Source organism: Emiliania huxleyi (assembly GCF_000372725.1).
Source record: "Emiliania huxleyi CCMP1516 unplaced genomic scaffold EMIHUscaffold_47, whole genome shotgun sequence".
NCBI classification, from domain to species: domain Eukaryota; phylum Haptophyta; order Isochrysidales; family Noelaerhabdaceae; genus Emiliania; species Emiliania huxleyi.
The window spans coordinates 415,530-429,233 of NW_005198467.1; the positions used below are offsets into that span (position 1 = coordinate 415,530).

The 13,704-nt window shown below is 68.5% G+C and overlaps 2 protein-coding genes across 2 annotated transcripts in view; one reads left to right on the plus strand and one right to left on the minus strand.

Moving 5' to 3' along the window:
- Positions 1–7,468, minus strand: part of EMIHUDRAFT_103206 (hypothetical protein) — a gene marked incomplete at both ends in the record, with an annotated part of 26,749 nt that extends 19,281 nt beyond the window's left edge. Inside the window, 6 exons of the mRNA XM_005768068.1 lie at positions 779–838; positions 2,008–2,511; positions 2,783–2,789; positions 3,077–3,948; positions 4,066–4,203; positions 4,460–7,468. Of these exons, the coding sequence (XP_005768125.1) occupies positions 779–838; positions 2,008–2,511; positions 2,783–2,789; positions 3,077–3,948; positions 4,066–4,203; positions 4,460–7,468 (4,590 nt within the window). The remainder of the gene's footprint in view (positions 1–778; positions 839–2,007; positions 2,512–2,782; positions 2,790–3,076; positions 3,949–4,065; positions 4,204–4,459) is intronic.
- Positions 7,469–9,508: 2,040 nt separating this feature from the next.
- The window catches only part of MAN1 (alpha mannosidase), a gene marked incomplete at both ends in the record, with an annotated part of 5,138 nt that continues 942 nt past the window's right edge, over positions 9,509–13,704 (plus strand). Inside the window, 4 exons of the mRNA XM_005768127.1 lie at positions 9,509–10,591; positions 10,748–11,919; positions 12,755–12,854; positions 13,113–13,163. Of these exons, the coding sequence (XP_005768184.1) occupies positions 9,509–10,591; positions 10,748–11,919; positions 12,755–12,854; positions 13,113–13,163 (2,406 nt within the window). The remainder of the gene's footprint in view (positions 10,592–10,747; positions 11,920–12,754; positions 12,855–13,112; positions 13,164–13,704) is intronic.

Sequence of the window (13,704 nt, forward strand, 5' to 3'; positions counted from 1 at the left end):
CCCCTCGCCAGCTTGCAGGTGTGTGCCCCGATGGCAGACCACACGGCGGCTCCCGTCCTCTGCCCCTTGTGGCTGTGCTCGCCCGGCGCGCGCGCGCTGACTCCCGCCTCCCCGTCTCCTCCCCTCAGCTTGTCGCCGACGGCTTCCTCGCGTCCCGCGTCTTTTGGGCCCGCGACATCCTCGGAACGCACTGGTGGATCTCCTCTGCCTCCACCCTCAGCGCCGTCCTGGTCGTATCCGCCGCCCTCACGGTGTACGCCGCTCACGTGCTCCGCCGCTCGCTCCCTCCGCGGCCGCCCTGCCCGTCCGCGCCGCCCTCGCCGCCGCCGCCCTCTCCGCCGACCGCACTCTCGTCACCGTCGCCGGCGACCCCGTCCCACCCTGTCCAACCGGCAACCCCGTCGTCTCTCCGCCGGCGCCGCAAGTCCAACATATCAACCCCACCGCCGTCACCGCCTCCGTCACTGCCTCGCAGTCGCCCGAGCCGCCGCTCCTCGCTCCCCTGGACTCCCCCGCTGCACCTTGCTCTCTCCATGCCGCGAGACTCCTCGCCGGAGACGCCCTCGTCGGCGTCCTCGCTCTCTCAAGAGTCTCGCCAGTCTCGCCAGACTCACGAGGCTCACGAGTCGGCGGCGTGGCCAGCCGCGAAGGAGGAGGCAGCGTCGTCGACTCTCGGCAGGCTCCTCTCGACGGCCGTGGCGCTCGCGCTGTCGCCTCTCAACGTCGAGGCGCTCTACCTGCTGCCGTGGCGCCGCCGCTCCTACCTCCGCCTCCCGACCTTGGCGATGTGCGCTTGCGCGCACGCCATCGCGCTCTTGCACTCGGCGACCATGCTCACCTTCGGCGTGCGGCTGCTCGCGGCCGTCAACGCCCGCGCCGACGACTTCGACGAGGGGCGGCGAGGCGCCATCTACGCGGCGCTCTACACCTCCTTGCCGCTGGCGGCGGCGGGACTCCTCCTCCGCGGCCGCTTCTGCGCCATCAGCACCCGCGCCCTGCTGAAGCTGCGGACCAGATTGGCAGGTGCGGAGCAGGTCAGCAAAGGGCGGTTATCCGTGCGGCAAAGGAGAGGGCCGACGGGCCAGCAAGGCGTGGCCCTGCCGTCGGAGGGGCGCTTGTCGTTCGTGGAGCTTGCACCGCCGGGAACGCGCAGGTCGACTTTGGTGCTTGCACCGCACTGGAGCAGCGACAGAAGTAGCAGCAGCAGCGACCGCAACAGCAACAGCTCGGCAGCCCCGCCGAAGCCTCCTGCACCGCCACCGCCTACCCGTCCAGCACTTGCTCCTCTGCCGGCTCCTACGCCGCCACCGCAGCCGGCGGCGCCGCCGCCGTCTGACTCCCTCGCACCGCCGCTCGCGGCCAGCTCGCCTTTGCTGCCGCCCTCCACGTCGCCGCTGCGGACGCCGACCTCCACACCTCGCCGTCGCCGCCGCTGCCGTCGCGTTAGCGATGAACTCGCAGAGGAGAAGGAAGGAAGGAAGGAAAATATCTTCCAGGATTAGTCTTCTCGTCGACCAGGGTCAGCCCCCCCTCGACGCCCTCGCCGCCGCCGCCGCCCGCTGATACGGAGTCGTCACGGAGCTTTTGTGTTGGTGTACGCAATAACGGGACAGGGTGGTTGTTCGCTCTGTCTCCCCTTCTAGCTTCGATTCTAGCTCTTAGCATGAGCTGCGCCCTGTGTCCGACCCCTTTTGCGCAGCAACACCTTAAACTTTTAGGCCCTCCAAACAAATTCGGGTCGCGTATGACCCCCGGGCGGCCCCCGCCTGAGGGGGCGATTGGGGGCGTTTGCGTTTCCAGGTAAGAGGTAAGGTAAGGTAGACTTCTCCACACAAAACGCAATTCCATAACAACAACTAGTAGAGGCGCCAGGGGCGCTTTTGTGGAAGGTGGAAAGACGTATTGTTCTCACCGAGGCGGCTGACTGATTGCCCCGGCCGACTCGGCGCACATCAAGAAGACGAAGACACGCAACACAGGTCACAGCCATGCATTCCTCGCCTCCACCTCCACCGCGGCCTCTACCACGCCATCTTCCTCCTGCTCCTCCTCGCCCTCAGCGACCACCACCGCAGCATCCACCTCCATAGCCTCCGCTCCCGACTCCACCTGCGCCCCCTCCTCATCACTCACCTCGAACGCCTCCACCTCGACCGCCTCCGCCTCCTCCATCTCCTCCGCCTCCATCTCCTCCATCTCCGCCTCCGCCTCCGCATGCAGCTCGGCCCAACGCTCGCGGCACTCGGCGCCGGTGCGTCCAGGCAAGTGCGACGCCACGATGCCCCATTGGCAGGACGCGACGCGCGCTCGCAACCCGGCCAACTTCTTTGCTAGACTCGGCACCAGCAGCCGCAAGCGCGCGTCGCCCCCTCGCTCGCCACCCCAAGGGAGCGGTGCCGCTGTCTCGTCCGCCACTGAGCAAGCAAGGACGGCCGACGCCGCATCGACGTCCTCGCCGCCCTGCGATGCGCGCGCCGCCCTCTGCAGCCGCGCCAAACCGTCAACCACAGCCTGTCCACAACCACACGCGGTGAAGGGGCGCACAAAGCAGCGTGTGCCGGCAACCGGCGACTACTGCCTCGCACGTGGCCGGAGGCGGCGGAGGGTGGCGCCGAACGGCACGCCACGCGCCGTCTTCGCGCGGCTCACCCATCCCCGTCTCCGCGCCCCAATACGCGGTGCTGCCGCTGCCTGCGCGAGAGCTTCCTCCCTCGTAGTCGATCCTGATCTCGCCTCCGGCGGAAATGGGCTCGGACGCGACGAGGACCATGTGCTGGCGCACCTCGCACCTAGAGAGAATTGCGACTCGCTGTGGCGCGTCCCGTCCGGCGCGACGACACGTGCTGGCGCAGCTCGCACGGTGCGGGGCGCAACACGGGCCACAGCTCGAGCCGCGCGTTGGGCGAGCGGCTGTGGTTGGCGTACGACGCGCAGCAGCGGGGCACGCTGAACGGGCAATTCTCGCTCGCGCCGTCGACGACGACATGGGTGCCTACGCCGTGCCTCCTCACGTAAAGCGACACGCCGCGAAGCGCAGGCAGTGGCGGCGTCGGCGCCCGGGATCTGAAGCGCGCACGTGCCGCGCCGCTGCAAGCTGCACGGCAGCCGCGGCCCGGAGTACAAGCCGACCGCCTGCCCGCGCCGGAGAGGCGCCCGCGCCCAGAGCCCGAGCCCGAAATCGCTTGGTGCGACGAAGGACCACGCGTTGAGCGGGCCGTGCGCGGCAGCCGTGAGCAGCGCCGCGGTGTCACGCGCCATCTGCCGTTCGATCGCCTCGGGCGGCACCAGCGTTGGAGGCGCGGGTGGCGGCGGAGGAGACCACTCAAAGTCGCACCCGCCATCGGCGCGCACGCACCACCACCTCCTGCCCATCCACACCGCCGGCCTGCCACACTCGCACAGCGGCTGCATGCCCGCGGTGCCGTCGTCGGTGCGACCGCACGCCCACAGCTCGAAGCTGCAGCCGCCGTCCTCGTCGGCGCACCACCAGCGCCGCTTGCGCAGCACGGCCAGCGCACCGCAAAGGCAAGTGGGGGGTGGCACACCGCCGCCCGGCGCCCCCTCCGCCGAGGCAAGCTGCACAAACCGCGGCAGCTCCGCCCCGGTCAAAGCGCCCTGCAAACTCGGCGCCCGCCCGGCCGCCGCGTGGGGCCGCCCAGGGGAAGGCGTGGAGAGGTAGGCCGGAAGCCGGGAGGACGAAAAAGAAACGCCGGCGCGAGGGCCTGCTGCCGACTCGGAGGCGCCGCCGCTGGACGAGGACGCGGCGCTGGCATTGAAGGCGCGGATCAGGCTCTCGTCGAAGATGTTGTCCTCGCACTCCCAGCTGTCGTGCTCGGGCGGGTAGTCCTCCCAGCGCACCAAGTACTGGGCCTCTCCACCGACGTGCCGCCGCGCGAGCAGCGCCTCGACCCGAAACACGTCGCCGCCCAGCCCTGCGACCGGCCCGGGCTGGCGGGCGGAGGCGGAGGCGGAGGCGGGGGCGGAGGCGGGGGCGGGGGCGGAGGCGGAGGCGGAGGCGGGCGGCGCCCAAGCTCCGCCTTGGTCGAGTCCGAAGTGTCGAGCCACCTCGACGCGCGAGCGGAAGCGCTTCCCGGCGGGCGAGAAGAAGTAGGTGTCGCAACTGCCGGCGGTGCTGCCGGCTTGTCGCACCTCTGTCCGCGTGTACCAGCCGTCGACGAGGCCCTCCCAGCCGCCGCAAGAGACCTGCAGAGGGGATGGGGGCGTGCATTCCAGCCGACTGATGAAGAGAACGCGCCAGGGGGGAGATTAGGCGAGGGGGGTGGGGAGGAGGCGAAGGAACCAAGTACTCGGAGAGGCCGCCAACAGAGCGGCAAGCCCCGCCATCCGCACACCCGAACCAAAGCCGCGGCCTCTTCACCGAGAAAGGGGGGTTGGAGGAGCGAGTTTGCTGCTCAGCTCCCGTCGGCTCGGCTCCCGCCGGCTCAGCGCCCGCCGCCACCGCCCCTGCTGTCGCCGCCGCCGCCGCTGTCGCCGCCGCCGCCGCCTCTTCGACCGCCCGCGCGTACGCCACCGCCGCCTCCACCGCCGTGTCGAAGCTCCCGATTGCGACCTCCCGAGAGTTCCAGTCCGTGTATCGCGCCGTAAAGCGGCCATTGTCGCGCTTCTGCACTCCTTTGTAGCCGGTGTTGCTGCTGCTGGAGAGGTGCAGCTTCAAACCCTCCGCCTCTGTCGCCACCGCCGGGGCAAAGCGCACGACCGGGCGCGCGCCGCGGTTGGAGGAGCGAGTTTGCTGCTCAGCTCCCGTCGGCTCGGCTCCCGCCGGCTCAGCGCCCGCCTCAACCGCCCCTGCTGTCGCCGCCGCCGCCGCTGTTGCCGCCGCCGCCGCCTCTTCGACCGCCCGCGCGTACGCCACCGCCGCCTCCACCGCCGTGCCGAAGAAGCCGAGGTGGAATTTTATACCGTCGGCCCCGCGACTTGCCACAAAGCGGCCAGAAGCATGCTTGGCCACGCCTTTGTAGCCGGTGCTGTTGCTGCTGGAGAGGTGCAAGCGCAAGCCCTCCGCCTCTGCCACCGGAGCCTCTGCCACCGGAGCCTCTGCCACCGGAGCCTCTGCCACCGGAGCCTCGGCCACCGGAGCCTCTGCCACCGGAGCATGTGACGAGGCAGCGACGGAGGCTGCGCCGGCGCCGCCGCTCGCGCCGCCCGCGGCCGCGGCCGCGCCGCCGCCGATGCAGATGCGGCCAATGCATGGCTTCTTGCGGATGCCCGCGCCGCCAAACTTGGGCTTGTCGCGGCACTCCTTGCACACGCCGCAGTCAGGCGCGCGGCACGCCGGGCAGGTCCCGCATCGGCGCATGATGGAGCTCGCCTTGGGCTTGGCCGCGTTTGCCTTCGCCGCCGCCTCTTCGACCGCCCGCGCGTACGCCACCGCCGCCTCCACCGCCGTGCCGAAGTTCCCGAGGCAGACCTTGGTTCCGCCGTACCGTACACTGTACGGCAAGCGGCCAGAAGCATGCTTGAGCACGCCCTTGTAGCCGGTGGCGGCGGCGCTGGACAAGTGCAAGCGCAAGCCCTCCGCCTCTGCCACCGGAGCCTCCTCCTCCGCCACCGGCGCATGTGACGAGGCAGCGACGGAGGCTGCGCCGGCGCCGCCGCTCGCGCCGCCCGCGGCCGCGGCCGCACCGCCGCCGACGCCCGCGGAGGAGGAGGACTTGGCCGCCGCCGCCAGCTTGGCGCCGATGCGCTGCGCGATCTCCGCCTTGGAGCCGTATGATTGGACTCCGACCTCTGGAGCATCGCACAGCTCCTTGAGCTGCTCCCCGCTCAGGCCGCCGCTGGCGCGCAGCCGCTTCGCCAGAGCCTCCGAGCTGTCCCACCCCACACTCAGGCCCTTCTGATCGCAGAGCGGCTTGAGGAGGCGAGGCGGCAGCAGCTCCAGCCAGGAGAGGTCGATCTCGCACGGATCGGGCGCCGGGCCGGCCTCAAAGCGCACGACCGGGCGCGCGCCGCGGTCGGAGGAGCGAGTTTGCTGCTCAGCTCCCGTCGGCTCGGCTCCCGCCGGCTCAGCGCCCGCCGCCACCGCCCCTGCTGTCGCCGCCGCCGCCGCTGTCGCCGCCGCCGCCGCCTCTTCGACCGCCCGCGCGTACGCCACCAGGGGCGCCTCCGCCACGGGCGCCTCCGCTGCCGCCGCCGCCGCCGCCGCTCCCTCCTCCAACGGCGCCGGCTCCTCTGTCCCTGCCGCCGCCGCCGCGCCCGCCGCCTCCTGCACTGACGGCTCGGCAGCGGCTGCGCCTTCTGCCGCCTTACCCAGCGGTGCCGCCGACGCCTGCCCTGCTGCTGCTGCCACCGCCGAGCCCGCTTCCGGCGCCTCCCCGACCGCCCGCGCGTACGCCACCGCCGCCTCCACCGCCGTGTCGAAGATGCCGAGGTGGACCTGCCTTCCGCGCACATAGTGCTCCGCCTGGAAGCGGCCGGATGGGTGCTTGTACACGCCCTTGTAGCTGGTCACGTTGCTGCTGGAGAGGTGCAGCTTCAGCCCCTCTGCCTCTGTCGCCACCGTCGGAGGAGCTGGAGGCTGGTACTCGCCGGCCGCACGCGCATAGGCCACCGCCGCCTCCACCGCCGTATCGAAGCGGCCTAGTGGGACATTTCTTCCGCCCACACTGTGCTGCGCGTGGAAGCGGCCGTCTCGCGAGTACACGCCCTTGTAGCCCGTGATGCTGCTGCTAGACAAATGCAGACGCAAACCCTCCGCAACCGCCACGGGCGCCGCTGCCGCCGCCGCCGCCGCCGCCGCTCCCTCCTCCGGCGGCGCCGGCTCTTCTGCCCCTGCCGCCGCCGGCGCCGCCGGCGCCTCCTCCACCACCGGCTCGGCAGCGGCTGCGCCTTCTGCCGCCTCGCCCGGCGGTGCCGCCGACGCCTGCCCTGCCACCGGAGCCTCTGCCACCGGAGCCTCTGCCACCGGAGCCTCTGCCACCGGAGCCTCTGCCACCGGAGCATGTGACGAGGCAGCGACGGAGGCTGCGCCGGCGCCGCCGCTTGCGCCGCCCGCGGCCGCGGCCGCGCCGCCGCCGATGCAGATGCGGCCAATGCATGGCTTCTTGCGGATGCCCGCGCCGCCAAACTTGGGCTTGTCGCGGCACTCCTTGCACACGCCGCAGTCAGGCGCGCGGCACGCCGAGGAGGACTTGCGCTGGATGAGCGGCAGGAGGTCCTCGCGCGTGCGCTGAAAGTTCGGGTGCGCAAACACGACGTGCTTCGAGTCGCGCTGCGCCGATGGCACCCTGTGGAACTGGTACATGTTGAGCAGCCGCGTGAACGACTGGAAGGTGCGGTGGCGGAAGAACTTGGGGCAGAGCTCGGACGCGAAGCGCGCGGGGTCGAAGATGACAACCTGGAGGCCGTCGTGCGACCAGCCGGCGATCTCGGCGTCGCACACGCGCAGCAGCGTGTAGACCGAGCGCACGAACCCCGAGACCTCGTCGTCCGTGGCCCCCTCCGCGGCCATGCGGGGTGGGTTCCTGTCCTTTGGGGGGTCGGCCGGCCATGCATTTACATTGCGGGAGTCCGCTTCCCTGCCCTTCCCTTCCACGTATTATTAATTGCTTGAGGGACAAGTCCTCACCTAATTATTCATCGCCCGGTGGCACGTCCTCCAATGCGCCGCCGTGGCATCGCGGCGCCGACGACCAGGCTCAGAGGATGACCCCGGGTAAGTGTTCCCGTGCCTCGACAACTGCCGCTGGTAGGCGCGCCGCGCCGAACCATGGCGGGCGCGCCGCGGCCGCGCGCAACCTTCGTCACAATGCCAACCGCGCGCGGCCGTCGACCGGCAAGCACACGCCTCGACTCGGACACAGTGTTCCGGGGGCAAGGGAGAGGGGCTGGCTCCTAGCCCAAGAGGAGAGCTTCCGAGACCCACTACGAGACCACGCACGCATCATCCCGCGGCCTGGCGGTCGGCGGGATTGCAACCAGTCTTCGCGTGCCGCTTGTCGTTCGCTCGGGCGCCTTGGGCGTCGGGGTGGCGAGCAGGGGACGCAGCTCTGAGCGCCCAGCGACGCGTGCCGGATGGAGTCCGGCCGCGGGTGACTAGGGAAGTTCGCTCAGGATGTGTGGCAGTCAGTTTTTGGCTGAGTGTCTTGTCTTGTGGTTCTGTGTGTCGCTCCTGTGTGACCGTCATCGCCCGTCTAGCGTCCACCCATACCGCGTTGGTGTCCCAGGGTCGTTGGTCGGACTGTGTTTCGCCTTCCCATCAATCAATCAACCCAGTCCTGGGGCGCGAGAGCAAGAAGGCGGTAGAGGGCCGACACCATGCTAGCCTCCCACATGGCCGCGGCGGCAGCCTCGAGGACCGCCTCTACCGCAGGAGACGCCGCCTCCGCCGCTCTCCTCCGCCGCACGGCTCAACTACACAGGCTAGTTCCAATTCAGAATAGAGCTCACTCTGACACGGATGCGCGGTTTCAGGGTCGGTGGCGGACGAGGGTGGCTGACAGGGCTGGCTGGGGTTGTAGCCGTTGGTGTAGCAGGCCCACAGTCGGTGTCGCTACCATCTTGCCTCTCCGAGTCCCGGCCGCCGCCTGCTGCTCCGTGTCCAATGGTACCGTGCTGTCGCCCCCCTCCGCGATGCTTCCCTCGTCGGGAGTGTCCGTCGGGATGGTGTCGTCCGCCCACTCGGCAGCGTTTGAGCCTCTGTCACCCTGCCTGCCGCGAGCAGCTAGCTCGTCGACGTAGTCGTTCCATTTGTTGTCGCTGTGACCCTTCACATGTCTCCACGTCACGGTGTGTTTGGCGCGAAGGCGTTGCCAAAGGGACCGAAGGCGCTCCGCCAGCTGTCTGTTCGTTTTGGGGGTCACCCGCCCCATCATGCATGCCGCCGCGTACTCGCTATCGGTGCGAACTACTCCGCGTGAGCCCGCTCGTTGCTGTGACGAGGACAGGAGAGCCCGGAGGAGCTCGGCTAGGGCGGTTAGTTCCGCCGTGTTGTTGGTATGCCTTCGCGCGCCGAGGTAGGCTGGGTGCGCCGCCCAAGTGACAACTGGCCCGTAGCCCTCGCTCGCCAGCGACGCGCCCTCATCGCCGATGGCGTCGCCCCCGATGAGTACTGCATAGGCCCACCCTGCTTTCCCTAGGTCTTCCGACCCGTCTGTGTATGCCACCCAGTCGGGCTTCGGCACCAGCAGCAGCAGCACCACCACCACCAACAGCAACAGAGACAGGCAGTGCAGGCGCAGAGGCGCTCGCAGAGCGGCGCTCAGCGCCGCGCACGCCACGCTGCGGACCGTCGGACGAGCGCACCGTACGTCGGCGGCGAGCCGCGTCGCCAGCCGTCTCGCGAGAGAGCGGCGCCGCCGCGTGCGCGCAGCAGCCGCCGCGGCAGAGGCGAGCCGCGGCGACGTCCGCACTAACGGATAACGGCCATTGGCGGTTCTCTCTCTCTCTCTCTCTCTCTCTCTCTCTCTCTCGAGAACCTCGAGAGAACTCCATCTTCGGCAAAAGAAGAAAACCTGGTGCCGGCCATCTCACGCCTCTCGCGCCGGCCATCATGTCGGAAATCATGATTGTCCGCCGCCTACTTCCGACGCTCGCCCTGCTCGCGCAGCGCGTGCGCGCCAACGGCTGCCACGACGCGGCCGGGAAGGTCATCACTGGCCTCGCCCAGCCGGAAGAGTCCTTCTGCACCGCCGGCGCGCTCGGAGAGGAGACGCCGACGATCGAGCTCTTCCGGCATAAGGACCCAAAGACTCGCGGCGAGGCGCCGTACCCGTTTCCGCCCGATCGCAAGTACAACACGAGCGGCGGCCCGGTCAGCGGCAAGATCAACGTCCACCTGGTGCCTCACACGCACGACGACACCGGCTGGCAGGTCACCGTCGACCAATACTTTGCGAGCGAAGTCTTCTACGTCATCGACACGGTCATCACGACGCTCGCGGCGGACCCGAACCGGAAGTTCATTTACGTCGAGACGGCCTTCTTCGCGCGCTGGTGGGAGCAGGCGCCCGACGAGAAGCGGGCGACGGCGACGAGGCTCGTCCAGCGGCGGCAGCTCGAGTTCATCAACGGCGGCTGGTGCATGCACGACGAGGCGAGTCCGCTCTGGACGGCGATGGTGGACCAGACGACGCGCGGGCACCAGTTCATCTTCAAGCACTTTGGCCCCGAGGCGGCGCCCAAGGGCACGTGGCAGATCGACCCGTTCGGGCACAGCAACACGCAGGCGTGGCTGCTCTCTGCAGAGGCGGGCATGGAGAGCCTCTTTTGGGGGAGGATGGACTGGCAGGACCGCACGATGCGGTACGAGCGCAAGCAGGGCACCAACGGGTTCGAGTGGGTGTGGCAGGGCAGCAGGTCGCTCGGCAGCTCGGCGCAGACCTTCGCGGGCAACCTCTTTGGGCGCGGCGCCGGCGGCTACTCCTCATGGTTTAGCTTCGAGGGGTCGGGCGCGCAGGTCAACGACGACCCCGCCCTCTTCGACTACAACGTCGACCAGTGGGTGGACAAGTTTGTGCAGAACGCGCGCGAGCAGGCGAGCCACACCCAGGACGCCGAGCACCAGATCTGGGCGCTCGGCTCGGACTTCCAGTACCAGAACGCCGACCAGCCTAGAAGCGGAATACGTGTTCATGTCCCCCAGCCAGCGCCCGAGAGGACACGTCTTCCGCTGTATTCACCCGTATCCCGCTGTATTCACTGGACTCTTCTCCGTTGTATTCGCTCGGTGCTCTGAATACGCTGCACAATAACGTCTTCCCGCCCTGAGGTTGGCGTCTTCAGCACGTAGGCCGACCAGTGGTACCGCAACCTCGACAAGCTCATCCACTATGTCAACCTCAACGGCAGCGTCAACGCCTTCTACTCGACGCCCTCCCTCTACGTCGACCAGAAGAAGCGGTGGAACGGCACCTACGAGCTGCGCACCGACGACATCTTCCCGCTCGCCGACGACTCCCACAACTACTGGTCCGGATACTTCACGTCGCGGCCGGCGCTGAAGCGGCAGGTGCGCTTCGCGACGGGCGTGCTGGCAAGCGCGCGTCAGCTCGAGGTGGTCACCCAGACGACGGCCAAGGAGGTGGACCGGCCCTCGGCCAAGCACGCGCCGGTCGTGGGGAGCTCGTGGACCGACAGCTTCGAAGGCACCGTCGGCGTCGCGACGCACCACGACGGCATGTCGGGCACCGAGCGGCAGGACGTGACGGACGACTACGCGATGCGCATCTCGAGCAGCCAGAAGGAGGTGGAGGCGGGCATCGGCCTCGCGGTGTCCAAGTTGCTCAAGCTCGAGCGAGGCGCGGTGAGCCACTGCCACTGCCACGCCGCCGACGATTGCCTCAACATCTCTGTCTGCGCCGCCACCACCGGCAAAGACGCCTTCACGATCGCTGCGTGGAACCCGCTGGCGCACTCGGTCTCGGAGGTGGCTCGCATCCCGGTCAGCGGCGGCCGCTGGTCAGTCACCGACGGCGTTGGAAGGGCGGTTCCCAGCCAGGTCGTGCCGCTCGACGAGCGAACGAAGGAACTGCCGCTGCTCTACCTCAACTCGTTTGGGCTGAGCACACGCCAGGTGGCCGAGGCGAAGGCGAGGCTGGAGAATAAGGCAGACCACGTCCTCATGGTCGCCCTCGAGTCGCTCCCGCCCGTCGGGCTGGCCACGTTCCACGCGGCGGCGGACGCGGAGAGCACGGTTGCGCGTGCCGCGCCGCCGCCGGTCGACGTCGCCGGCGAGGCCGCCCAGGCCGGCGAGGCTGCCGAGGCGCCAGCCTTCGCAGAGGCCGCCGACACGGTCGTGGAGTCGGACGTGTTTTCGCTCACCTTTGACGGCGCGAGCGGCCTGCTCAAGTCGCTGACCAACAAGCGGTCGGGCGCCACGACCGCGCTCGCCATCAGCTGGGGGTGGTACAACTCGTCCGTGGGCGAGCCTAGAAGCGAATGCGTGTTCATGTGTCCCGACGGGTACTCGCAGCGAGGACACTCGCCTCCGTCCATATTCGGCGGTATCCATCTGTGTGCACCGTCTTCCTGGCCCGTGTGTTCCCGCGGCGCTTCACACCCCAACCTTTGTGTACTCACCGTAGGTTGGCGGTTGCACCGAGTACGGCCCCGAAGTGCACCCCTCGGCGCGGCTGCCTCCGTGCTCGGACCAGCAGTCGGGCGCATACATCTTTCGGCCAAACTCGTCGGCGGCCCTAGAAGCGGAATGCGCATGCTTTGCCCTCCCACCAGCGCTCGAGAGGACACGCACTCCGCTGCATTTGGACCGCATTGCGGCGCATTCGCTGGATTCCGTAGCCCCTCGTACTCACGCGGCGCTCTGAAGACGCTGCACAGTACCGCACTCCCGCCCTCATGTCGGCGTATCCATCACGTAGGTCAACACCCTTCTTCCCCGGCCCGGCGCGCAAGCCGGCTATGCGGGTGAGCCGGGGCCCCCTCGTGACCGAGGTGGCACAGACCTTCTCGCCGTGGGCTATTATCACCATTATTATTACTATGATTATTAGTATTATTACTACTATTATTAGGTGGCACAGACCTTCTCGCCGTGGGCAACCCATGTGATTCGGCTCTTCCGGAATGCGAGCTTCGTCGAGGTCGAGTGGACCGCGGCCCTAGAAGCGGAGTACGTGTTCCTGTCTCCCAACCAGCGCCCGAGAGGACGTGTGTTCCGCTGTCCTCACCCGTATTCCGCTGTATTCACTGGACTCTTCTCCGTTGTCTTCACGCGGTGCTCTGAATACACTGCGCAACACCGTCTCCCCGCCCTGAGGTTGGCGTACTCAGCACGCAGGACCGCGGGCCCTATCCCCGTCGATACGCCGTGGCTGCCGCCGGTGGCGCGTCACAGCGACGGGCGGCCGATGCCGAACAATTGGGGCAAGGAGGTGATCGTGAGGTACACGTCCGGGCTCAAGGCGAGATCGAGATCTCGCTGTATCTCCCCCATAGCTCCCCCATAGCTCCCCAGAGCCCCCCACAGGCGCTCGGCCACATCTCGCCACATCTCGCCACATCTCGCCCCATCTCGCCACATCTCGCCTTATCTCCCCGCATTTCTCCATATCTCCCCACGGGCGCGCGAGATCCTACCGCACCACCCACGGGACTGAACCCACACTGGGTTCGGTACTCTGGAGGTATGGTACTAGGCGGGCCACACGTGGTACACCGACTCGAACGGCAAGGAGATGGTCAAGCGCGTGTACAACCGGCGCGACCCCTTAATGAATTAAATTACAATTATAATTTTGTTTAGACCCCCAACGTCCCGCTCGGCCGCACACCCTTTCTCCCGTGTCAACGTCGCTTCCACGACACGCCCACGACAGCTCCACGACCCGTCCACGACACGCCCACGACATGTCCATGACACGTCCACGACAGTTCCACGACAGTGCCACGACAGTGCCACGACAGCTCCACGGAAGTTCCACGACAGCTCCACGACAGCTCCACGACAGCTCCACGACAGCTCCACGACAGCTCCACGACAGCTCCACGGAAGTTCCACGACAGTTCCACGACAGTTCCACGACAGCTCCACGACAGCTCCACGAAAGTTCCACGACAGCTCCACGAATGCAGGCGCGGCCCAACGTACCCGCACGACTACAACATCTCGGAGCCGGTGGCGGGGAACTACTACCCGGTCAACGCGATGATGGCGGTCGACGACGGGACGCACGAGCTCGCCGTCTTGACCGACATCTCCCAGGCGACACACTGCGCCCGCCCCCCCCC